General features: G+C 28.6%; 2 protein-coding genes across 4 annotated transcripts in view; one reads left to right on the top strand and one right to left on the bottom strand.

Annotated features, from left to right (window-relative positions):
• LOC129962267 (zinc finger MYM-type protein 4-like) overlaps positions 1–11348 on the top strand; it is a 59167-nt gene extending 47819 nt beyond the window's left edge. For 2 of the 3 annotated variants that reach the window (XM_056076017.1, XM_056076014.1), the window contains exons 18-21: positions 3343–3468; positions 5161–5400; positions 7307–7415; positions 8174–8409. In XM_056076017.1, coding sequence (XP_055931992.1) covers positions 3343–3468; positions 5161–5400; positions 7307–7415; positions 8174–8354 — 656 coding nt within the window. In that variant the 3' untranslated portion in view covers positions 8355–8409. Of the gene's footprint in view, positions 1–3342; positions 3469–5160; positions 5401–7306; positions 7416–8173; positions 8410–10955 lie in introns of those variants that run through there. The other variant, XM_056076022.1, reaches the window with a different exon arrangement.
• An 11580-nt stretch (positions 11349–22928) lies between these two features.
• On the bottom strand, positions 22929–24827 carry LOC129981626 (TBC1 domain family member 20-like). The gene has a single exon (XM_056092546.1). It carries the CDS (start codon positions 24721–24723, stop codon positions 23161–23163), a length of 1563 nt encoding a protein of 520 aa, XP_055948521.1. The 5' UTR covers positions 24724–24827; the 3' UTR covers positions 22929–23160.
• Between the last annotated feature and the right edge of the window lie 1327 nt (positions 24828–26154).

The raw sequence follows: 26154 nt of genomic DNA, 5'->3' as shown, positions 1-26154 counted from the left end.
AAAAACGGTTACAAAGAGCAAACACGCGATTTGTCTCTTGGTGACTCAAAAAAATTTCACTGATGTACTACGCTCTTTACTCGACTTTAAAATACGAATAAAAGTCGCTTCTTTGAATTGTTTACCATATAATAAATGATCTTAAGGTAGGTTTTAGTACCCAGCTGCCCATTAACTCCTTTTTAAAATAGTAAAGATGCTTTTTCTCTTTTTTTTTCCCGCCGACGAAGTGGAAACTGCCCCCCTCCTTTGCTCCTCCTCAATATTGCCTTTTCTTTTCTGTAAAGTTTCCTCTTCCTACCTGTTCTGAGAGAAGGATTTATATTGAAAGCTGTTGACCAGCTCTTTTGAATTGGAACAGAGATTCTTCAGCAAATCACAAGTTTCTTAATTCAAGTCACTTTTAAATTGGTCTAAAATAACATTCCCTGTGAGGATGTGAAATTTTGTCTTTGCTTGTTCTAAATTTATAAGCATACCAAATTTTAAGTTTATAAGTCGTAAGGCTTGGGATCTCATGATGAGTCAATCAGTAAAAGCTATTTGCTCTTTATGTATTATAGTGTTGTTCAAAACAATTGCATCTATCACAAATGTCTATAAATTTTCTGTAAATAACAAAAAAACGAAAAAACTTGATCGGAATGCAGAAAGAAGTTTAAAATTTTGTTTGGATATATAATAATTGCCTTGATGTGATTTCTCTTGAATACAGGATATCCTTACAGTAGTCATTTTATTAACATGTGAAGTATTTTCGATGCATACCTTTAGTTTGTTCCTTTGTTACCTTTGTTTAGTTTGTTTCAAAAGAGTTATCGTCTGAGTCTGTGACACATATCAATGAAATGAAGACCTAAGAAGTAATTTCAGAAAATTTAGAATGCTCGTCAGTACTTGCGGAAATGTTTCACATTGCCTAAAAATGAAATTGCCTGTCCTATAGTTGTTTCTCACATGACTAAGAAAAATAACATAGTGCCATCATAATCAACCCAAACAGAGGTTTATACTTACTCCCTATAGTATCCTAATTTTTATTTTGACCATTGCTAATAAGAAAGATCCATTTGTTATTAGTGCAGTTGTTTGCATAACTCTGTATATAATGATTGATGGAAAATTTAATGTGATGTATCAAAAGTCCATTATATTTTTAATTTCGTAAGCATTTTATTATTTCTACTGTTATAATTTTTTTTATCTTACTCAAATATAAAACTTATTATAAACAATGTCATTTGTCTTCTTATTAATATTTATTTCATGTGAAGTATATTTCAGCTTCAATTAAGTAAAAAAAAATCTATTCACAAATGATTAATCTGCATTTTGAGTGTTATGAAATCAATAAGGATCTTGATTCGTATTGCATAAAAGTTTGTGCTGTAATCATTTTTATCTAAGTAGTTTCCTGCAGTTTGGATAAAATGATTGAAAACTGTTGTTTATTGTTACAGTAATTCTATTGAATCTCCATAAAGTATAAATTCATTTTGGGAAAAATATTTTTTAAACTAAAATTTTTAATAAATAAATTTAAAATTTAAAAAATTACTATAGGAACACATTTTTTTTATTATACTTGAAAAATTAAAATCTGCAGATGGCTAATTTGTTCTTTTTGTACTTGTATCTTTTAAAATGCATGCTATTAGAAGAAGAAAAAAAATTCAAAAAGTGTAATATTGTTATTATGTTTTGATTTTAAACTTAAAAACTGATTTCAATGAAATTTAAATTAGATTAGATTTTTCAGAAGAATATTTTAATTTAGGGTCTAAATTTTTGAAATTGAAATTGATTATTTATATCATTTTTTTTATTTTCATTTTTCTTATAAACTCAATGTTTTATTTAATATTAGCCGCCTTTGGTGACCAGCTGGTTCGCCAATCTTAATGTTCGTTTAAATTTTAATAATTAAATATTTTACGCAATTTCTACTTTAATAGATTCTTCATCAAAATATTTTAAAACTTCAAATTTTGACAGTCATATAATTCACTCATAATATTATAAAGGCCTTCAGTCATAATGTAATATGTATCTCTCTAATTTTCTGTTAGCTCCCGTAGAATTTATGCTTTAAATTAAAGTGGAAAGAATTAATCTGCAATTAATATAATAATATTTTTTACTGAAACAAAGCATTTTTTTTATAATATGATTACTGCTAACAGAGTCACTGAGCGTTTAAACTTTATGGGCACTAAAGAATATCTTTCTTAATTTATGTAATATCTCAAGAATTTGTCAACAAAATTTTCTCAGATTCATCATGAACAGATCGATTAATTAACAATGTTTAATTTTAAATGCATCAAACACTAAGAAAATAATATGAATCGTTTAAAATAATCGGTCGAAAACAGGTTTAAAAAAAACTACTTAAAAAACGATGCACTTGAAACTATAAGCATATACAAAAAATATTTAACCAACATAAATACAATTTAATTACAAAAGCATGCAACTAACCTAAAAATAATTTAAAGCAAGAATCATCCGTTGATAATATTGCCAACAATCAGAACACAATGCGCATGCGGGAATTTTCAACGCCAGTTACGGTAACGCAAATGCGTGAATTTTTCTACGCCAGTTGGGGTAACGCTGTGCAGATTAGGCATTTTTAATTTTCTTTATTCTGTGTTATTTTAATTCAAAAGTACTTCAGAATGAATCTGAAAGATCGATTCATTAACAATGTTTAATTTTAAATGCTTAAAACATTAAGAAAATAAACAGAATCGTTTGAAATAATTGGCCGAAAAATGTTAACTCTAGCCTCATTACTATTGGGGAAAAAAACAAAAAAACTGAAGCCTTACTCATTTGGCGGTGGGAAAAATGGAAGATTTTTTTGGCGGGAAAGTTAGTTTTTAATTAATAATTAAAATTCTAATTAAAAATTCAAAAAAAGGGACCCCAGGTGCACATTCCTGACCTCTAAGGTATACATGTACCAAATTTGGTAGCTGTAGATGAAATGGCCTGGCCTATAGGGCGCCAACACACACACACAGTTTGAGCTTTATATGAGTATAGATTATATCATTTGATATTTAAAAAAATGACAATAATATGAAACAAAAACTTCATTTTTAAACTTTTTTTTTTTTTTTGCATATTCTTTCATAGGAAAACCTTTAAATTTAATAATTGATTTTTGTAACATATTTTCAGTCTTTTTAATCTTCATGACACTTACTAGCACTTTGTTCTTATATGTAGTGTATTTTATATTGTGATGTTTGAAAGCAGTTTCAGGCTATTGAAGTCCTTATAAATTTTCCTGTTATAATATTTTTCAAACATATATATATTTCTATGTTATAGGGTTGCAAATGTACCTTCATGAAAATGGTCGGATTGATAATATTTTGGCAGATGAATGTTATGACGCATTCACAGATCAATTTCATCTGGTTTTGTCGAATTATGAAACACGTGCTTTAGCACTAGGTAAGTAAAGGTGGTTTTATTTTATAATAATTTTTTTAAAGAAATATGTAAAACTTTTTTTAAAAATTCAAGAAACACAATTTTTTAAAGAATAATTATAGCCTACAAGGACCATGCTTTGTATCACCAGTGTTATTGCATGCAAAAACTTTAATTATAATATTTTATACATAGCTTGGCTATATTGATTTCTTATGTAAAGTACCTTTATTAAAAACTATATTTGATAATGTGCATTACTTTAGAATTATTACATCTAACATCTCACATAAAATTTGAGTTTTACACCTGAAACAGGAAATTATTAAATTTCAATTAATCCAGTAACTTGCTTGATAACTCAGAAACTGTATAAGGTTAATAAGTGAGAAAAGTGGAGAATCTGAGTTTTCCCAAATGTGTTTGTAAATATTTTAGAGAAATTGTATTTGTGATTCAATTAACAATTTAGTACGAGAAAGTTGGAATTTAGTTTAGTTCTTCAGTCAAAAATTTTATAAATAATAATATACATCCAGTTATGTTCTCCAGGAGTACAGAAATATTTTATAATAATTGCATCATATTATATGATATTATGAATACCAAAAAATATCAAATACTGTTACAAAACATTGTATAATATATTCCCATGTTATAAATTTTCATATTTATTATAAAAGTTATTCATATTTAAATATTCATTTTAGTTCCGGATATCACTTGAATTATTATTCTTTAAAAGAAATTGACTTTTGCGATTTTTTTTACCTAAATACTGAATATAATGTCATTCTGTATGATACAGTGAGAATTATACTATAAATTCTATCATAAATGCTGTTTTAATTGCATTGTGCTGTATGGTAAGTCGCCATCTGCTGATGACAAGAATAAGTTGACATTTAGAAAGGCTTTTTTCTTTGGTTTTTAAAAATTACTTCTTTTTTCCTTGAAAATTTTATATTGTTTAGTTTTTCAAATAATTATTCAAAACTGGATTTTATTTCCAATGTTGCAAAAGTTTATTAGAAATGTTAAAACGTCTCATAGCATTGAAAGTATAATAAAAAAAAAATCATCCATATCTCAAATCATTCTGTTCAAGTAAGCTATCAAAAAGCTCTAAAAAAATTGTAGCTTCTCAATAAAATTTAATTTAAATATTTTCTAGCATCTACATTTTCAAAAAAATATCAAATGTTTTCAAGTCAATGCGATTTGGGATTGCTAGATGCAATATACTTTCTTCAGTGTGCAGAAATGGAAAGATGCACTAGCTCCCTCAAAAAAAAAAAAAAAAAAAAAAAAATTGTTATAAGATCTACAGCCCTGTAGAGAAGCTTCACAATATAGTAAATGTTATATATGAATAGTTAGTAAGCAAAGTATCAGTTTAAAGCAACTAATTATACCAAATAAAATTAATACATAGTACATTGGCATTCAGAGCAAAGTATCTTTTTCAATTTTTCTTTTCTTCCATATTTAGTATTATAGAATAAAATAAACATAGCTTTCTATTTTTTCTTCATAAATTTCCCTAAAATTGGCATCAAGGGCATCTGTATATTCCTGAAATCCTGCCCTCATAAGCGTGCCACTGATCTATAGTAACATTTGAAAAGCATTTTGCAAAATAATACATGTTATAATTCTCTGAAAATTTAAAAATTTATTTGTTTTGTAAATGAGTTTAAACTTTTTTTGCAGAAGTGCCATTTTCTCGAATTGAAGAGGAATTCTTATGGGATTCCAGACAATTAGGAGCACATTCACCCCAAGTTTTACTGAACACACTCATCTACTTCAATGCAAAGTATTTTAAGATGAAAGAAATATCTGACCATGTCGGTTTGTGCTTTCCGCATATAGGGAGACATGTGGACAAACAAAGAGCAAGAAATGGCAATTTCAAGGGATATCTGCGATATTATGGACCATACTACGATGGTATACACTTTATGACTTTTTAAAAGGACATCATTTTCTTATTTAAATATTTTTTGTACTGATTTAGCTATATCTCTAAAATATTTGAAAAAAGAGAAAAAGGCAGATGTTTCTTAACATAGAATAATTTTTTCTATTTAATAGATTTATTCCTTTGTTGACCATGATATTGTAAAGAATCGACCGATTTTCTTATGAATTATCAGATTAATATGTGAAATCTTTAAAGTTACTAGTTTGTTGAATAGGAATAGATATAAAAGAAAATTTGTCTTTTATATAAATATAAAATAATTATTTGTAAAACATTTTCAAAACAAAAATCTGTAGTTTAAATTAGTACAAGTGTTTGAAAGCTGATTTTTGGAAGTTTTTAATATTTTTTATGAAAATCATTGGCCTAATTGTAAGAAAAACTATTCTGTTTAATTGATTTGTACAAAATAATGTATATGTAATATTTTAAAGAATTTTTTGTGTGCGTGATCCTTTTTATACATGCAAAAATTATTTTATATATTTATGTTCAGATGTAAAAATTTCCACTGACATATTTTTGTTCCATTCCATTTTGTTCCATATTTTCATTGACTTACTTGTTTCAGTTACCACCAGTTGAATTAGTGTTTATTTTGTTTCTAATAATATAGCCTGAAAAATAAATTGCTTTTTATGTTTTTTCTGATTATGTTATTATTATTTAAATTAATCTAAATTAACTATAAAACTTTTAAAATTCACATAATTAATAAAATTGTATGAATTTCACAGAATTAATAAGTGTTATGTTCATTTCCAATACTTTGTCATTGCAACTTGTATTGCATATTGAAAAAAATTTATCTAAATCTGTTTTTATTTCTTTTGGTGCTGCTTGTCACAGAAAATATAATTTGCAACCTACCTTTTGAAATCACAGTTTTTTAAAATTTTACAATAAAAACAAAAATTGAAAAATATTATGTTATCACAAATTATTAGTTATATAGATTGAATTGCAAATAATGACTTGTTGAATTACTTTTTGTGGGCCTTTATAAAGTACACATTGTTTTAAAATCTAAATGTATTTTTTCAATGGCAAACTGGAGGCCCCTACCTTTTTTCAGTAATACTTTCAGGTTGTATCATATATAAATTTCTAATTAACTGCTCAAACTTTTTCTTCTAAGTTGTGTAATCTGTTCTTTTTCTCACGGAGCCAAAATTCTGAACCTGCAGAACAAGTTTTAACATCCTCCTCCTCTACAGATTAATTGCATTTATTTTGCGAGTTGCTTTAGATATTTGAAACAGTTATCTAAATTATCTACTCATCTTTATAAAAATTACTTACTTTTGAATCTATTTCTAAAAAATTGATTTTGGCAATTACATCGTATTCATTTGTAGCAGAATCTGTATTTTCACCACATAGCAAATATAGTTTGGCCATTTCGCAGAGGCTACAAATTTTTCTCTCAGTAACTAAATTATTTCAATAAGAACTCTGTACACATTAGATGATTACAATTTGAGAAATACAATTTCACTGACTTTGTTTTCTATTTTCAGTATTGTTATCATATTAATTCACATGTCTTGAATATACATAATTAAATATCATTTTCCCTTTAATTATTGTTAACTGATAATCAAAATGTGCCAACTTGGGAAAAAAATCTGGGGGTCTGTATTCCTATCCTTTTTGTGGCACCTTCTTATGCTAATGCGTTTTTAAAAATATGGTGTTGATTGTAATTAGTGAGCATCTTTTTCCATTCGGTTATTTGCTTTTCTCAATATTATTTTTCAATACTGAATTTATTACTGCTAATAATGAAAAAAGTTTTTTGCTTTTCTTTCTGCTTAAAATTTGTTACTGCCGACGTTTTATACTCATGTATATATAAAAAAAAAATTTCAGGTTCTGAAGAAGAAGAAGAGGATGATGATTCTATTTTATTGCTGCCAGAGAACAACAATAATCATCTGCGATGTCCTGTAAGACTGTATGAATTTTATATTTCCAAATGGTAAAGATCTTATTTCTTATTGCATTTTGCTCATTCGTTTAATATTCTTTTGCTTTTCTTCCTTTTTTAATTATTTTGGTGTCAAGCTGGGACATTTCATTTTGCAGATTAATTTGAAATTCTTATTTCAAGTGGAATATTTATTTTAGTGCACTTTTTTTTCACTTATATTCTTTTAATTTTTTTGTATGTTTCCACTTCAAACTCTTCATAAGCTCTGTGAAACATTTTTTTTAATTTATTTATTTTATCTGGTGCAGCTTATATTTCTAATGCATCATAGGCGCTTTTCTTATACTTTCAGCTTGTATCTATTAAATTCTAGTCATTTAGCAATAAATAACTAGAATAATGTTTCTGCTTTGCTCATCCTTTAACAGATTCTCTAAATCACCCTTTTCCTTGCATTTCTGCTCCCTGTTTCTTCATAAATTCACTCATGTCACCTGATTTCTCTTGTTTCTGGTTTCTAAGAAAAGAAATATTTCTAAGAAATATTGAAATATTTCTTTGGAAGTTTTCTAAGAAGTATTTTTATTGAAATAACTCTACTGGTGTTTCTTAGAAGTTCTGTCTCTTAAAATTTTGCATTATTTCGATATAAATATCTTCTGCATCCTTTTTGTAATGATGCATTTCTATTCTAAATTTATTATTTTTTTTCTCTTTGATTGTCATTTCTTGAACTTCTGACGATCAATTGATAACGTATACAACTGGAACAAATCTCATCAAATTGTTTTCTGTTCTCATTGTAGCCCAGCAGGCGTATGGTACAAGGGCTCCCAATTTTATCTCACAGGTCTATATGGTGTTCGTCGTGAGGATCCGATATGGTTTACTACAAGGCCACTTTCAGAGCAGGATTTTGAAAAAATAGCCGTATATTTTCAACGAATGAAACAAATAATAAAAATCTATCTAAAGCTCACCCGTTGAACAGTTGAAGTTGTGCTCCTGTTTCATTTTTTTAATAGACAATTTTTCTTTTTGATGTTTCAGAATCCTTCTCAAGTATTTATGCTAATTGTATATGTATATGTATGGTATTTATATAACTGCATTACATTTGCAGTATGGCACATTTTTTATTGTTTCATCCTGCCGTTTTTATGTTCTCGTTTTATGGTCTTTATAGACATCAGTATTTTTGGTGCTTCATAATTCTTGTGAAATATTTATGCTAGTCCAGTAATTTTTTAAATAATATTTGTATGAATATATCGCATTTTCGGTATTGTATGTCTGTCTGCCTTGCACAATTTTAATATCCAATCATGCAAATTTCCATTTCCTCATTTTGTATTTGTAATGGGCCATTTTTATGTTTGATTATTTATAATTCTTGCTATATTTATATGCAAATTATATCTGTTTATTATGCATGTTTATTAGTTACATAGTGAATAATTTGTGTGAATATTACTTAGCATTATATTTATTGTATTCTTGCACAATTCTTAAATTTATATTGCCCCTGTTTGCTGAATGGATTGAAATAACAGCTGCCTTTTATATAACAGTAGATTTCATTTATGCATGTTTATTAGTTACATTGTGTGTAATTTGTATGAAAATTAGTTAAAGTGCATTATATTTACTGTATTCTTGCACGATTCTTAAATTTATATTGCCCCTGTTAGATGAATAGAGATTGAAATAACAGCTGGCTTTTATATAATAGCAGATATCATTTTCGGAAAAAAGGAAAACGCATAAGCTACGCAGACATAGTTATGAACTTTCAATAAGTAAGATAAATTACTTTGAATTAATTTCATTTATTGAAGATTCATATACAACTTGATATTTAGTCATATTATATACATTTTATATGTTATGCAATTTTTTTCTTTTGTTGCGTTTTGACTTTCTCGTACATGACGTACAGAGAAAGAACTATAATCATCAAAAAATTCGAACACGAGATTTTTACAAATTTATATGTTTCAAACAACACATTTTCAGCTCTGTTTCTGTCCGTCTGCCTATAAAACACTATAACTTTGAAACACTTTGAGAGAGACAAGTGAAATTTAGTATATGGATTTAAGACCAAAATGAAAACCAGATTTTGTGCGAAATTCAACCAGAAGTCTGGTTGTTTGAGTACATGTAAACTCCATAATTGAAAGCATAATAAGCTTCATAAATAAAATTTAGTGCATAACTAAGGATTTAAAATGTAGATTCTTATCAAATTTTTGGACAAAATGTGTCAAACGATTTACCATTCTATCTTGCTGTACTTTCGTATACATGTAAATGTAGCATCTCATAAATGTAATAACCTAAATCAATAAAATTCAGTATATGATCTTGAACAGTTGTTGCATGCCAAATTTTGGTTGCAATCACTTGGAAAAAAATGCGAGTAAAATACAAATTCAATTATTGGGTACTGCTGATCGCATTCTAAAGACTAATCTCTAAGGTTCACTTGATAGATGGAGTAAAAATGCTTAATTCATGCCAAAGATCTATATTTCATAACTATTGTTCGCCAATATCATGTAAGGCATTTGAGGCCTTACCCAATGTCCTTAATTTTATTCTGTTGAAAGAAGATAACATCTTTATTGTAAATTATGCAATAAAGTATAGGAGTAACCACTCTCGCTGGTTCTGTCATGAAACTTAATTAAACAAAAAAATTCGGTAATATTAGATAGAATGTTTTATATCTATTTTAGTATTAGTATCTTCACCCCTTCACCTACAAATACATTTAATTTTCTAAATGGATGACCCATCTTATTTGGAATATTTATTGTAATTTTAATTCTTTTAGTATTATTAGACATATTTGAGATATGAAAAATTTCTTACTGATTTTTACATTTTAACTTACTTAATACTTACAATTAATTGCAGATTTAAAACTAGAAAATCATTTATTCAATGTGCATGTAAGAAGCATCATTGTATGCATATTGGTTGAGTAGATTTCTACTGCTAATTATTTTTTCAGAATTTTTCATTTTCATTTCTTGGCTTTACTCTGCTCCAAACTGAATCTCTTTATAATAATCTGACTTTATGCCTTTGCTGCCTCCCCTGACACTGTTAAACTAAGAAAAATGTGTAATAAAAAAAGGAATGAAATTAATAAGATTGACTTCAGTACTATTGAGATATGTCCCATAAAATGAATATTGAATCTTATTATTTAACCAAAGATCATCGCAATTCGATGGTTGGTTTCAAACCATCTCAATTGTTTTCATAAATAAATGAATTTGAATGCTTATGTGGTCACAATTATTTGCCTTCCTTATTTTTATCAAATATATTTGAAGCAATGTTTTCAACCTGTATTTTAACTCTTATTCTTCCTCCATTCTTTTATTTCTTCTTCTTCATTAATAAATATCTTCAGTATGATTACTCGGGGAAAAAAAAGCTGTCACTACAATTTTATTAGCTTTTTTCTAACTTGTGTAATATATTTTCTATTACTTCCACCATTCGAAGAAAAAAGTACTCTCCTTTAGTTAAAGAATATTGTTTCTCATGAAATTATCTCCTCTGCATTTTTAGCCCACCTTCAGTATTGGACAAGAATTCCCGTTTCTACCTCTCCCCCGATAAAAGTTGTGTGCCAGACAACCAAATCTGGTACACTTCAACACCACTCCCTCGAGAAGCCATTGCTAAAACATTACAGAGAATCAAACTCATTGAAGAACTCTATGATGACTGATTCTCACATCTCATCTGCTTTTGTGTTTGTTTTGTGCTTTTAATGAACTATATTCATGATCTTAACTGTGTGTAATACATGTGTTTTTATGTTATGTTTTAAATGAATCTGTGAAAAAGGGGCAGTCATTGCATTTCACAGAACATTATTGTTTGTATATTTTATGGAATATATATTATCATTAGTAACCTAGTTACTTGTGAATTTTTAATGTGCATTTCTTCTGTGGCTTGGAAAAATAAAGTTTCTGATGAAGTAACTTATTTACTGCTGTGTTTTTCTGTAGTAAAAGAAACACAAACATACAATAGAAAGTTGTCAAACATACAGTAACATCAAAATTAACAAAGAGAGTTTGTTTTTTACAGTAGAAAAGCATGCCAAAAAAAAAGTCTTTATTCCAAAACCAGATTCATATGAGTCCAACTTTTCAGGAGAGCATTGCCAACTTTTCAAGAGAGCATTGAGATTGAAAAGGATTTACCTAATGCTTATGAGGAATATGCTTTTATAATCTTAGTAAAGCAGAATTGTTACTTGTGCTTACTTAGTTGTAGCTTTGCAAAAGGAAAAATAAATTCTCGCAAAACTTTTACAACTTAAAAATGAAAACCAACATTCTTTTCATTTTACTACTCAGAAATAATCAAAATATTTTTAAACGTTTGTTAAAATTTATGTATGGAAAAATCCTATTGATGCATGTACCCTTGTATTTATTTACAACCCACATTATGAGACCTCATATGGCAAAATGGTTCACAACTTGTGTCAACTGATCTTATGAATATAAAGAGATAAAAAAATTTTCTTGTGAAAGCAAGGATATTTACTTTTAGAAAATCAAGTGATGGGCCTGATGTTGTTCTTTGTCCCTAAAACATTCTTCTAAATGCCAGTGAATTTCTAGACAATCTGATGAATACCTTCTTTCAGAAAATTCTAGATAAATAGAGCATGTGTGTGATTTTAAATTATGTGTTTTCTTCGAGATTATCCAGAAAATGCTTTATAATTTTCAAGCACCCCATCTCAAAACCATTGTCAGCCACAATTTCATAAATATACATCATGGCTGCAATATTTCCCTTATACATACAGTATAGTATGGTGTATTTATGTTTTAAAGAATTATTCAATGAATTACGAGAATATTTTATTTCCTTACTTCTATTAAAAAATATGATTAATTTTAACCAGCTGCCTTTAGCGAACAGCTAATCCGTCCAAATTATTAACTTTTTAGGCTGTTCGATATTAAAGTTGAATACATAAAAAAAAAATCTTATGCAACAATCATTTTATGATTTATAAAAAAATATTTATCATATATGATAATTTTTTAAGTTTCAAAAACCGGGAAGGAGTATATTAGTAAAATCTGAAATGCAGTACATTTTGGAATAAAATTATTGTATCGCTTTTGAAGTCTTCTGTATCCTTTTTGTGATATTTTCCTACTAACTCTACTCTATTCGAACTATGAATGAGAAAAAACGTTGAACATTTCTACGCTGGCACCTCACCAAGTTTTCTTATTCATGTTTAATAGTTTTCTTTAATGCACACTTTTACAATTCCCATCTTGAAATGATTATTCAGATGTTCTTCGTTATTCCAAAACACATTATAATGAATAAATCTTAACTTCTATCATCTGAGTTATAGTTACCCTTAACCAATCATGACGGATTTTTCTTAAAACATTTTTTTATGAAACATTATAACTAGATATTATTAGCAGTGAAGGCTGCAGACCATTAGTAGAATTTCGCACATAATTTTTCTACATTTATTTTCTTAGTTGAAAAGTTCTTTCAACTGAGGAAGTATCTCTTCTTTCATAACAGAAATACAATTTCTTGTGACCATTTATATAAATGAAATTGAATATTGGCTTAACCAGCAAAGATCCGTAACCAAGCTGTATCAGTAGCTGATCTGTAAACTGATGCAGGTAGTCTGCATTTTTATCGAAATTTAAGAAATTCAAGTAAAATTATATATTTTATTTTAAAAATAATATGATTAAAATAGTGAGGTAATAAAAAATAAGGTATTTTGGTTTCCAAGAACTTGAAGCACATGTATTGAAATTATATTTTAGCTCTGCCCCCTTAGATCAGATAACAACGGCAAAATAGGAACTACTGCCTTCTCTCCAAATTTTCCCACCACACCTACAGAAGGATATTTCGATGAATTTATCAGGTCTGGAATCCATGAACTTCTAAAATCGAGACTCTATCACATGGCCATCGCAACTCATTGGAATAAAAAGAAGCTGTTGACAATTTGTTTAAAAACTAAAGGAATTCTGTATTGCTCATTTAAATTGATCTCAAAGTAGAACTAAATAATAATTTATGGAAGTCAGTAAAATTGAAATACAATTTAAGTACAATAGTCAAGTAAATATTTATATTTATTCGAAATTTATTTTTTTTAAAAAATGCTTCGAATATTCTTATGCTGTAAAGGTTATTTTTATTTGAATAAATGAGATGAAAGCCTTTCACTAATTAACATTAAAAATGGGTAACAAAAATTAAAATCCATACTGTATAAAAAACAAATAATGCATACCTAGCTGCAATAGGATCCATATCCCAAATATATATATCTTAAGATGTGAGTATTTTTGAAAAAGACTACAGAACTTATCTTACTTTAATTATTCTTACTCTTAATTCTAATGCTTGATTCTTTTTTCAAAGTTAATAAATGCATTATAATTAACCTGTTATAAAGTTGATTCCCTTTAGTACGATTAATTACATATTTAAATGTTAATGTTTGCTTTTAAAGGTGAAATGTTTAATATTTAAAAGTGAATGTTTGCTTTTAAAATTTGTTTTCATATTTAAGACATCTGTCGATATTTAAAAAAAATCGATTTATTGCTTTAAAAAAAATCACATATCTAATGTCTAAAGCATGAAGTGCACATTGCTTGTAAGTGAATTTAAAAAAATGGGGGGGGGGGTTCCGATATGTAGTATAGAATCTTTACTTTATATATTTATTTAACGTTCCAAAATAAATTATTTTATTTATAAAAGCAGAATTTCATTATTGCAGAATAGTTCACCAAATGCAGATTACTGTTAAAAATTCGACGTTGACAGAAACCTATAAACGACGAAGGAGTATGATCTCGATTGCAAAAGCGAAAAATTAATGCATTTATTTCGATTTTAAAAAGCACATTTAGGAGAAGAATTTAAAAAAAAAAAATGTCTCGTGTTACCCCGCCCCCTCCTTGGTAAACAGTATAGATTAGTTAATAATCTATACTGTTAGAAAAAACAATAATTATTGGAAGATTTGAATGAATAGCAATCAAATGATTTAGATTTAATATTGCCATACATTTTCATTGATTGGAAAACAGAAAAGAAAGTTCTAATATTAAAGAGTTTATATGAATAGTGCTCCAACAAAGCACAAATCAAGGAGAGAAAAAAAGCAGACAACCTAGATTTTGAATGTTAATGATGAACCCATTATTAGTTATTTGTATTGTAACTGTTGAAATTTTTACTTTCTCCATATGTAGTACAGAGAAAGTATAATAATTGTCAGAGAAGTCGAACTCGAGACTCTCCAGGTTTTAGAGCTCCCTGAATTTCCAAAACAACTCTCTTAGTGTTTGAAAAACGTCCGTCTGTCTGTAACAAAGATAACTCAAAAACTCTTTGCGTTAGAAGGTTGAAATTTGGTATACTATCTTCAATTTGCAAACTTCTATTAAATTTTAAGTAAAATCTGTTCGGAGAAAGTCCGTCTGTCCAGCTGTTCGAATATAAGTTAATGCGATAATTACAAAACTAAGAGAGCTAGATAAATAAAATTCGGTACACAAATTTAACATCTATAGTATAGACACTTGTCAGCCAAATTAAACAATGGGTTGGCTGTCTGTCGATCTGTACTTTCAGAAATAAGTAAACGCGATAATTCAAAAACGCAAAGACTTAAATATATCAAATTTGGTATGGGCATTTGGACTACAAGAACAGATTTGTACCAAATTTTTGTTTCAATCCGTGGAGGAAAATGTATCTAAAATATAAATTTGATTTTCGTATACTACTAGCGCCTTCCAGGGATTAATCGCCAAATAACTCGCCAAGAATGACACGATAGATTCAGTAAAATTGCTACATTCATGTCAAAAGTTAATATTTCGTAACAATTGTACGCCTTGCAAAGTGTTCTCTGGGGTTAACATCTTTATTGGAAAATATGCGAGAAAGTTTGGGGGAGACCGCTCATACTAATTTGTCTTTTCGCTACGAAACAATGAAATCCATGCTGGATAAATTGACCAAATAAGAGACTGTTGAATAGTGGGTGGAGATTACTAGTGATAATTCTTTTATAATGAAACTTCAAAGGAAGGTTCGAAATTTTCAACTGATTCAGGACATATTAGAGAATTTTTTTTTAATAAATTGTAAAATATTTTTAGTAATGCGCTGTAAGAATATTGTATTAATAATTAATCTAGATTAGCCGCCTATAGATGATATAAATAGCATTAATGTGTCAACCAATTTTGAAAGTATTATTTTAAATTATTTTTGCATAATAAAAATAAAGCATTTTGAATGCTTAACCATAATACCCTTAAGGGGCAATATTAATTGGTGAATAAAATGGGTGAAACCGTAACTGTTGTATAATATTATATCAAGATTAATTTTCTGCGATAACTACAAATTTGGAGGCTCAAGTTTGGAATGGGAGCAGAAGACCATTTAAGACTATCTTCATTTCATAGGATTGCAAATAAAATAAAAAGTGGCGAAATCGGTACGGTAATTGGGACTGGAGGTCCTCTGTCGTCATTGCTCCCCTTAAAGAATGTAGTGAATTCATGTTTTTTAAATTTCTATCGAAAATTTGGGGACAAACGACTATTGATGGCATATATCAAGAAGTCACGAATCTTCGTATGAAATAAAAATTTATGGAACTGGACCAGTGATTAGAGCTAGAAGATAAGTTCTTTGGTTTCCCTAACTATTTTAAATATATAATAAGAAGTTGTGAAAAATTCAATCCGATGGAAATTTAATTTTGTATTAGCATAAAAAAAATTATAATTACTCAAAATAAAATGTATTTGCCAATTTTCGGTGAACATTAAGTAAAAGCTAATAGCTTTTGTTTAACTATTGAAAAACAAAAGCACACATGTGTTTGTGTCATTAACTTATTTTCATTTCATAAGCCTCTTTTGTAAAAAATCCAAAGGAAATTGTCGATTTATCCGATGTTATTACATATTTATCGTTATTATTATGCTCAAGAAATCTTTAAAAAATTTTGATTCCAACCTCTAATCTGAAATAATGTGACATATTAATGTTTTAGGCTTGATTTTTCATATTTATTTTATTTTTAAAATCTCTATTAATCATGTGGTAGCAATAATATCATATAAAAATATATCTATTGTTGCAATGCATTTGAGTATAAATATAGTTACTAAAATAGGGAAAAGAATGTTGAAATGACGTATAGATAATTTTTATATAATAATATTTTCCAAATTTATTGACGAAAAGTGTTAGAATTCTGATTCATTTTCAAATATTCGTTTTTAGTGAGCAGCTATTACACAGTAAGTAAATACCTATCAATTTCGGTAGCTCTATATTCAGTGACCTTTTCTGAACAACGTTTTGAATCATTTCTGCATCATGCAGGTCACAATTTATAAATAGAACAGTGGTCTATCGATATTATCATATTAAAAAAACACACAAAACACTCTTAATTTTTTTAGTTATTACTAAGGATAATATTCATCCCTGCTTAGTTACATCTGAAGCATTGAAATCTGAATTTAAAATTCAAAACTTTGTTTTTACTTTCCCGTATATGTATTATATATGAGAAAGTAAATTAAGTATCGAAAAAATCGAACTTGAGATCTTGACGAATCTCCACGTTTTAAACCGCCCTGAGTTCGAAAAACATTATTGGCATTATATCTGTCTGTCTGTGATAAAAATAACTCAAAAACGCTTTGAGCTAGACGAATGAAATTTGATATATGATCTTTACACTACATTTGTAGATTTTTAATATATTTTGAACGAAATTGTAATGTCTTGATCTAGACTGATCAAATAATGAAGCAGAATTTCCAGACAATTCTTTATTTTACAGAGCTATATATACAAAAGAACAACTTGTTCTAATCTTGGTTAAATAAATAGTTATTTACACCTGTAGTAGGAGACACAACAGTCGAAGTAGAAGGTTTATCTTGAAATTCAGTTCTCCATCAATACGGAGAAACAACACCACAGGGAACTCACAGGTTGTTAGTCAACACGACCACTCCAGGGGTAGTTCTCGGACTCCGAACTCGTAGTCCAACAGTCTGCCTGCAATTCATTTCTTCTCCTCTCCCTAAAAAAAAAAAAAAAAAAAAAAAAAAAAAAAAAAAACTCTGCACTTTATTTCGGCGACAATTTCAACCTCCTAATTTACATTGGTCATTTTAGCTCTATTTCGGCCGATCGGAGTTCAGCAATATGCTCCCTCAGCACACCAATAGGTCGTGAGACGGTCCTTTTAGTGATGCATCTTTCATAACTGACTATTCTGGAACACTGAGTTATCATAGCCCTTTCACAATGAGAAACATTTAGTATCCAGATGTTTGGACACCCTTTTCTCTTTGAAGGTACTATCAATATCTCTTGGACGAGGAATCCCCACTTGTGGTCTTTCACTGTAGTCGCTAATGAACAGATGCGAGACCACTCAGGTGAAAAGATCCACCATCTGGCTATCTCGAGGAGTTTAGTAAGTAACAGCGACGATACAGCTGGCTGTAAATGTCTTATCAGTACTGGGAATGTTACAAATCTAGTCAGAGGAAATCTGTCAGTCCGGACGTATACGTTAACTACAAAATAAAGAGAGCTTGTGGATAAAATTTGGTACACAAATTTAATATATATTGTAGGCAACCATAAAATTTAGAATCAAATCCAACAAGAGGTTAAACGTCTGTCTGTCTAAACTTTCGGAAGCATGTAAACGTGATAACTCAAAAATGCAAGGACTTCCATATATCAAATTTGGTTTGTGATTGAAAATGTAATTCTTTATTAAATTTTTGGTTCAATCAGTGGAGATGAAACACGTCTAAATACAAATTCAATTTTTGGATACATACAATTGCATGCCAGGAATTGATTACCTTAAAACTTACCAAGGATAACACGGTAGATTCATTAAAAGTACTAAATTTAACACCAGAGGTTAATAATTTGTATTTATTGAGCGCCAATGCCATGCAAACAGTTATCTGCCTTACATAAGGTTCATAATTTTTTGCGTTGGATAATACCTTTATTAGCGTATGCGAGTAAGTTTTGGAGAGATAACTCCCACTAGTTAGATAATGTTACCATTCCGTAATTTTTCAACCGTTTGGCATTCTAAATGTATCACCATCATTGTTAAGGACAATCAATATTTCTTTTTCTGATTGCGTGCATCATAACTTTAAACATACTCTTGATAGAGGGGAAAGGAAAAAAAAACATCAACATAAATCTTTTGATAGTTTGAATATCCAATTCATAGGAAATTACTAAAAGCAGATTAAATCTTTCCAAGATAAATTGCTTTTCTAATGAAATATTATTATCAATGACTAAATGTTTTTACTCTAGAGCGGCACGAACAAAAGTGGGACCTGCTGCAATGTTGACTTAGGGACTTTGAAATAGGGAAATTTCATACAAAATAATAATTTATTGCATTTTGGTATTTATTAAAATGGTATCGCATAAAAATACATGTGAACAATAATTATTTTATGTGTTACATTATTTTTAATAAGTTATTATTCTTTCTACCTTAATCACAGGAAAAATTATTAATGAATCAAATAACAAAAATAATTTTATTAAAAAATTATTGACAGTTCAATTACTGACAGTTAAAATATGTGATTTTTGTAAGAAACGATCTTTTTTCTTAAGTGTTTTATGCCTACTTTAGAGTGGCATAATGATATGAGTTTTTTTTTTTTTTTTTTTAGCTAATTCAGAGCGATAGATATATATCGAAAAATAAATCGTTCTTGACTATTGTTAAATTTTTATTGTTTTCGATCTTATAAGTTTCTATTACTTTCGGTCTTGCAAAAGATCCTTCTGCAGAGGTGGTGATAATTGAGAAAGCAATACAGCTTTCAGAATAGTCACAAAATTAGATAAATTCAAATATATTACTTTTTGAAAAATATTGTGATGCTGGAAGTTATAACTCAATGACAAATCTTGATTTCATTAAGAATCAATGATGCTAAAATTGCCTTTGAAAATCGCATTTAAAACTTTGTAACATTTAAGAAGATCCTCTTCTATCAAATAGTACCAAATTATATATAAACAAAACAAAAATCAGATAATATCCCATAAATTTTGAATATGACTAGAACTATGTAGGCAGCACTAGTCGTCTGCAAACACAATGAGATTTAATGATTCAACTTTGCCTTGGACTGATGAACTTAACATATGTATATATCGCATTGTATTCAAATGTATGTATGTTCCGATTAAGACAAAGAAAAAGGAACTATCTTACTCAAGCAAAACTTATCAGTAGTGTAGGAACTTTAGAAATGCAAGGCAATCTGCACTCCTCTCTGTTTAAACTGATCCTTCTGACATTATTGTTTAACATATTTAATCCTTATAGCAAATCAAATAAAAATTATTGCAAATATCACAAAACTATTCTCAAATTTCAGTCATGTATCACTTCTTGATCAGATTGTAGTACTGTTAGGATATAGAAAAGTAAATTAGAATAAAGATTCTATGTTCAGATCAAAAGCCATCTATTATCTGAATTTTATGTATTTTTAAACGAACTTTGTCCTGTTGTCCAATATTAATGATTAAGGCATCCATGGCACAGATAGATTTTGAAATACTGAGTGTCAAGATTAATTAATCAGAACAAACTTTACTTTTTCTAAATTATTTATATGGAATATATTAGTTATGCGAGTCTTTCAGTATAACTTTCTTTCAATTGGTTTTCTCTTTCTAAAAGGTTCTTTTCTTCAATATAGAAAGGCATCTTTTATGATACAAACTTGTTTAATAAAATTGTTTAGATTCATTCATTTTTTTTATAACGTTATCATACGAAGCAGAAATGCTAAACATTTCTCATGATATATATAAATTAATTCAATAATTCATTTCTATACAGAAGAAAATTATAGCAATATGTTTTTCTTTTACAAAATTTCTTGCAACATATATCTCATTGCAAAAAGTTAATTTTATTTGGAAGAGAAAAATATATCATCTAAATTTCTCATTCTGAATACACTCCTATCTGACATTTCAATTGTCTGGCATATAGCACTTACTTTTGTTTTACAAACAGTATTAATAAATTTTTATTAAATAGTTTTCTGCTGACTTAATAAATCTATTTTATAAATCACTCTGTAACAATAACCCTTTTTAATTAAAGTAATCTCTATGAAACGTTTTGAAAAAAGCCAAATAGTCATAATTAAAATTTTTACATTGACAAATATAAATGAATATACATTTATTTTATCTCATCTCTATGAAAATTTTGAAAAATTTATCTTTTAAAATTAAAAATTAATAAAAAGTTGAGAAAATTCAACTTGCATATCTCCAAAAAGAAAATATCAACATACTTTTATTTATAAGAAAAAGCCCAAAACTTCATTTTTCTTTGTGAATAAAAATTATCATGTTTAAATAAAAAGCTTTCAATAGGAATTTGTTGCAGGTGTATAATATAATATTCATCTTTAACATTCTAAAGCTCAAGAGAAAAATTTCTATATACTCTAAAGTTTATAATAGTGGATTAAATCAAATATGTGAAAATATTACTTCTTTTTAAAAAGGGGACTCAATTATTAATTTAATTTAAAATCCACACTTCTGAAAGAAAAGTATAAATGAAAAATAAAAAGCATAAGAATTCAAAGAATATCTTAAGAATTTGGTTTGGTTTAGTTATATTAATGTCTTGTTTGAAGCAAGACTAGGGCTATTTGAATATCTTAAGAAAGGGAGCTAAAATAAGCTTATGGATTTTTAATAGGAAAAATATGAAATTCAGAAATTCCAAGAAAGAAAGTTAAAATAAGGTTGTTATGGATTTTTAATTGAAAAAGTATGGAATCCAGAAAGTCCAAGGAAGAAAACTAAAATAAGATTGCTATGGATTTTTAACTGAAAAACTATGGAATTCAGAAATTCCAAAAGTAGACTTTGAAACCTAAACATGCAAATTGTCAGAAAATTTAAAAATATTGAATATCTAACTAGATAATTACTGCATTCAATCAAAATTTCTAAAAAGGAAAAAAATCTAAACATGGAATTATTTTACATGCCTTTTTAAAGAAATTATTTTAAAATAAAGAATAATATTTTTAAATGAAAAAGAAATCATCAAGATTAAATAAACTACAAGGCTACACCAGCTGAAAAATTATAAATGAAAAAGTACAATATTGAAAATTTTCATTATTTTCAAATCTTTTAATCATAAAGTAGTTTTAATTATATATACTTCAGAAATAAAAAAAATCTACTAGTTAATTATGTTTTATAGAAGCAAATGTGCATGAACTCTAAAGTCTTAAACCTCTGTAACCTTGTAGATGTTAAGTGGAGTAGCATTATATTTCAATACCAATGGAGTTCTTTTTTTGTTGTTGTGTCTATGCATACAGTGCTAGTGCAAAAGATTAGAGTCTTCCAAAAGCCTTGGAGACAAGATCAAATAGAAGAGGGGTGCCATTACCTCCGGGAAGGTTGGACTTCTGCCTGTTGGTCCGCAGGAGCTATTTTATCTCACTCCTACCACCCAATGGAGTTCTTTTAAAAAATTAGAAAAGACAATTAAGGAATGTTATGCAATATATTAATAAAATTAGAAGTAAAGAGAAAGGAAGTATTGTTCAACAAATTTAATTCAGAAAGTCATGTTGGTCTGGTGTTGCAACAAGTCAAAAGAAGGGATGTTCTAGAGCAGTCTATTGATTCACAATAGTAATTAAGTTTTTTCATAGCAATTATTTTTTTTTCAAAAAAACAAACAAAAACAAAGTGAGGTGACAGTAATGCTTAAATTAAAGTAAAAATTCATTTTTAAGAGCTTACAGTATTATTGATTGATTTTTAACAGTATAAAGAGGTTACTAATTGTGCATTAATTGCTTAGAGTTGAACAATGACTTTTCAGATACCCTTAATTAAATACCAGATACCAGTTTTCAGATACCAGAATCCTATACTAATGGGCTGTTTTGGGTCCAGTTTCTTTTTCAAATAAAGAACTCAGGATGTAAAGTGAAGGCATCCTTAGAGATAACTTGTTTTACCTCCTGTAACCATTATTGAAATAGAAATTAGTCGATTAATACAGAACTTGAATGGCTTGAGTATTGACAAAATTGGCTTGAGAGAATTCAAAAGAAAATATTCATAAAATAGCAAGGAAAAAAAAAATCGAGTTTGTACATCATCCTTTCTTTAAATACTTAAATAGCTAGAATATATATATATATATATATATATATATATATATATATAAACTTCAAACAACATTTACAGCTGTGTTAATTGCAAATATAAAAATGTTAAAAAGTAATTAGTTTGTAATTAACACGCAATGTTGACAAAGATTTTTAAAAAATGAAGACAACACTTTGAAAAATCATTTTTTATAATCATCATGGAATTTGAAATTTTTACAAAAAGAAAAAGATCCAAAAGCATTTCATAAATACTAATACATTCAACCAATTTAAATTTCTCATCAATAATAATTTAATAAATCAGCAAAAGTATTTCATCATTTCCACATAATGATTAGAAATAAATTTGATTTAAATATACAGATTTTATATATATATAAAATTTTATATACAGAAAATTCCATTGCACATAAATTGTGAACTAGCTGATCACTTAATTTTCAAAATAATATTTAATATTTATAGGCTTGATATAGAATTGCAGTTACAAGAACAGCTGCTGCTATAACTACAGGTAAAGTGATATTATTTGCAGGTACAGCAGATTTTATTGTTCTTGATACAGTCTGAAATATTCCCCATCCTTTCTTTGGTTTTAACTGATTCTTTTTTACATATGGGTGTTCTTTTGCAAGGAGTTTTGGTTCATAACTTTCAAACAGGTTGAGGGAATGATTAATCAGTTCTTCAAAAGGTAAGTCATCAGGAATTTGACTTAAAAGAGAATGCACAGAGGCCATTTCACAATCTTGTTTTAAGATTTCCAGTTTCCTGTGAAGCACGATAGCTGTTGTTAGATAAACTGGCATCCAAGGATGTGAAACTATGAAAAAGTCAAACAATCTGACAACATTGTCATAATCATTTAACACATGGCCAAACCAAGTTATAAGCCAACTCAGACAATATATCACACCTACTTCTGACTTTAACAAAAAATTTTTAAGTTGTGGGTCCTCTTTTCCAATTAAAACATACATATATTCTAGAAGATGAACTGTAGGCTCCATGTTTTTCTCCATAAAGACATTTAAATGAGTTCGAGAAAGCTTTTCTACAACATGGAAAGCAGTTTCTTCGCCCAATACCAAAAGGAATGTAACACAAATATCATGATAGCCTTGATAATAGTGCATATCTGGGTGTCGACAGAGAACTCTCATAATTAGGAACACAAGCTGATCAAGCATTGTTAACCTTTGAGCCTCTTTAATACTTGGTGGAAAGCGTTTAAGAGATCGATTCACATCAAGTACAACTTGCCCATAATAAGGATGAGCTTCTATTTCCTTTAAAGAGGGACGAGGAGAAGTCTCTATCAAATCAACACCTACAAGTTTGGGCCAGACTTTTTTACGAATTTCATCATTTAACAAGCCACCTCTAGATATAGCAGCATTCTTGAGAAGATCAGAATCACCAGTTTCAAGCGCATGTAATATTTTTTTGAGTTTCTTTTTACTATATACTGTATGTTTAGCAGCATGATTGCTTTTTTGGTCTTTTGAAGATAATACTGTTGCTCTTCCATTAGGAATATCAGAAGGGATTGTTTCACCTTCACCAACTTTTTCATTATCATTTTGTTCTAATGATGCAGCATTGGCATCACTAATGCTGTCCAAAACTATATCAACGCCTTTTAAATGAGAATTCACATCTCCCATGTTGGATGAAACATTATCAACAAAGTCGCACGATTGAATTTCGTCGTTTATATGTGAATTGCATTCATCGTCGAGGTCTGGTGGTTCATGGACATTGCCGACACCATGCTCAATAGAAGAGCAGCTTATACTGTCTAAACCTTTAATGATCTCATCTGTACAAGAAGATAAATTAAATGCGGGATTTTCATCTTCTGAACCAGTATGGTTATTATCAACGAAATCAAATGGAAAATCTTCGCTGTCTAAGAATTCGTCACACATATCGCTACATTCAGCAGATTTCCCTATTTTTTCATCAGTTTCATTTCCAGAATCTGCATTCATACTATCGGGCGAATCATTCATAGTAAAACGTTTTCTCTAGTTTCGGTACAGTGAATATTTAATCATATGACGTTTACGATAATAGTCCAATCATGAACATCAAACAAAAACATGATCACGTGATCGCAAAAGGATGGTGAATGTATTGCCACTCCGTTGGTTAGAAGAATGCTACATCTAAAATCGCAAACATTGAACTGCATAGTAGTTCCGAAATTATATGTTGATAAAAGAAAGGAAGTAGTAATAAATTATTTGAGCATCAAATAAGCTATTTTTGTAACGTAGTAGATTTAATAACTGTAACTATTTTGTATCTATAACAGTAACTCTATATTTGCGCATGCGTTGTGTAGTGACTTAAGGAACTTTACAAGCCCGCTGACAGTTATCTGCCAGAGATTTAAGCCAAGTGAGCGTCTCTTGTTTTTTTAGTTGAGCCAACTACGGCCAAGAGTACGACTTAGTTACTTCCTACGCCACATTCACTTGCATAACCCATTTTTACAAGGGGGGGGGGCATATTCATACACCTCACAGATAGAGCACAGAAAAAGAAAAACCATGCCCGAACCGGGACTCGAACCCGGGACGCTCAGATCACGAAAAAGACACGCTACCCCTATGCCTGGTCGCCGGCTGTGTATGCGTTATAGCCATATGTCAAGAATCTAGAAAAGTATAACTACGTTTTCAGAAAAATCTAACGAAATGTGATCCATTAGTTTATAAGGAATTCTCAGTGATAGGTTTAAAAATAAGAAGACAATATACAGCACTTTTATAGATTGCTACCTTTTGTCAGGAAAAAACAATCTCTAGCAAGATTTAAAAAAAAAAGTTTTTAAAAATATGAAGATTTTGCATCAGGGAAAAAAAAAAAAAAAACCTTTTCACACAACTTTTTTCGTGGGAAGCACGTTCCATCATCAATATGAGGTAGCCGACCCCAACATTTCTGTACTCATAAGTGTGTTGACAACCAGCCACCACACCGGAAATTTCTCATCCTCATTTCTGAGATGCCCCCCCCCCCGTTGGGAGTCCCTGCATTATAACTTTATTTTTTTTTCTTCCTCTCGTAAACTACATAGACATTAAATAGAATCCTTTTTTCCAACATGGGAAAAAAAGCTCGCAATTAAACAAAAATGAATTAATAAAAATTATTTTAATTTCGGGGAAACAATAAAATCTATTACTGGAAATTATGCAAAAATATCTTTAAAAAATTACCAACATTCAGAAAAATTTTGCACAGCTATTATCAGTAGTTAAACCTATTATCATCATTAAAAGGATGATTTTTTTTTAAATTTTAAAATGATGTAAACTTGAATTTTGTACAATAATATTTTTGGACGTTATCGCGAACAAACGCCAAAATTAAAGTTAATTTTTAATAAACTTATATTTTAAAATTTAAAAAAAAATTCGATCCGAAATGCATAT

The sequence above is a fragment of the Argiope bruennichi genome, chromosome 1 (genome assembly GCF_947563725.1).
Source record: "Argiope bruennichi chromosome 1, qqArgBrue1.1, whole genome shotgun sequence".
Classification (NCBI taxonomy): Eukaryota; Metazoa; Arthropoda; class Arachnida; order Araneae; family Araneidae; genus Argiope; species Argiope bruennichi.
This window is presented reverse-complemented; position numbering and strand designations above follow the sequence as displayed.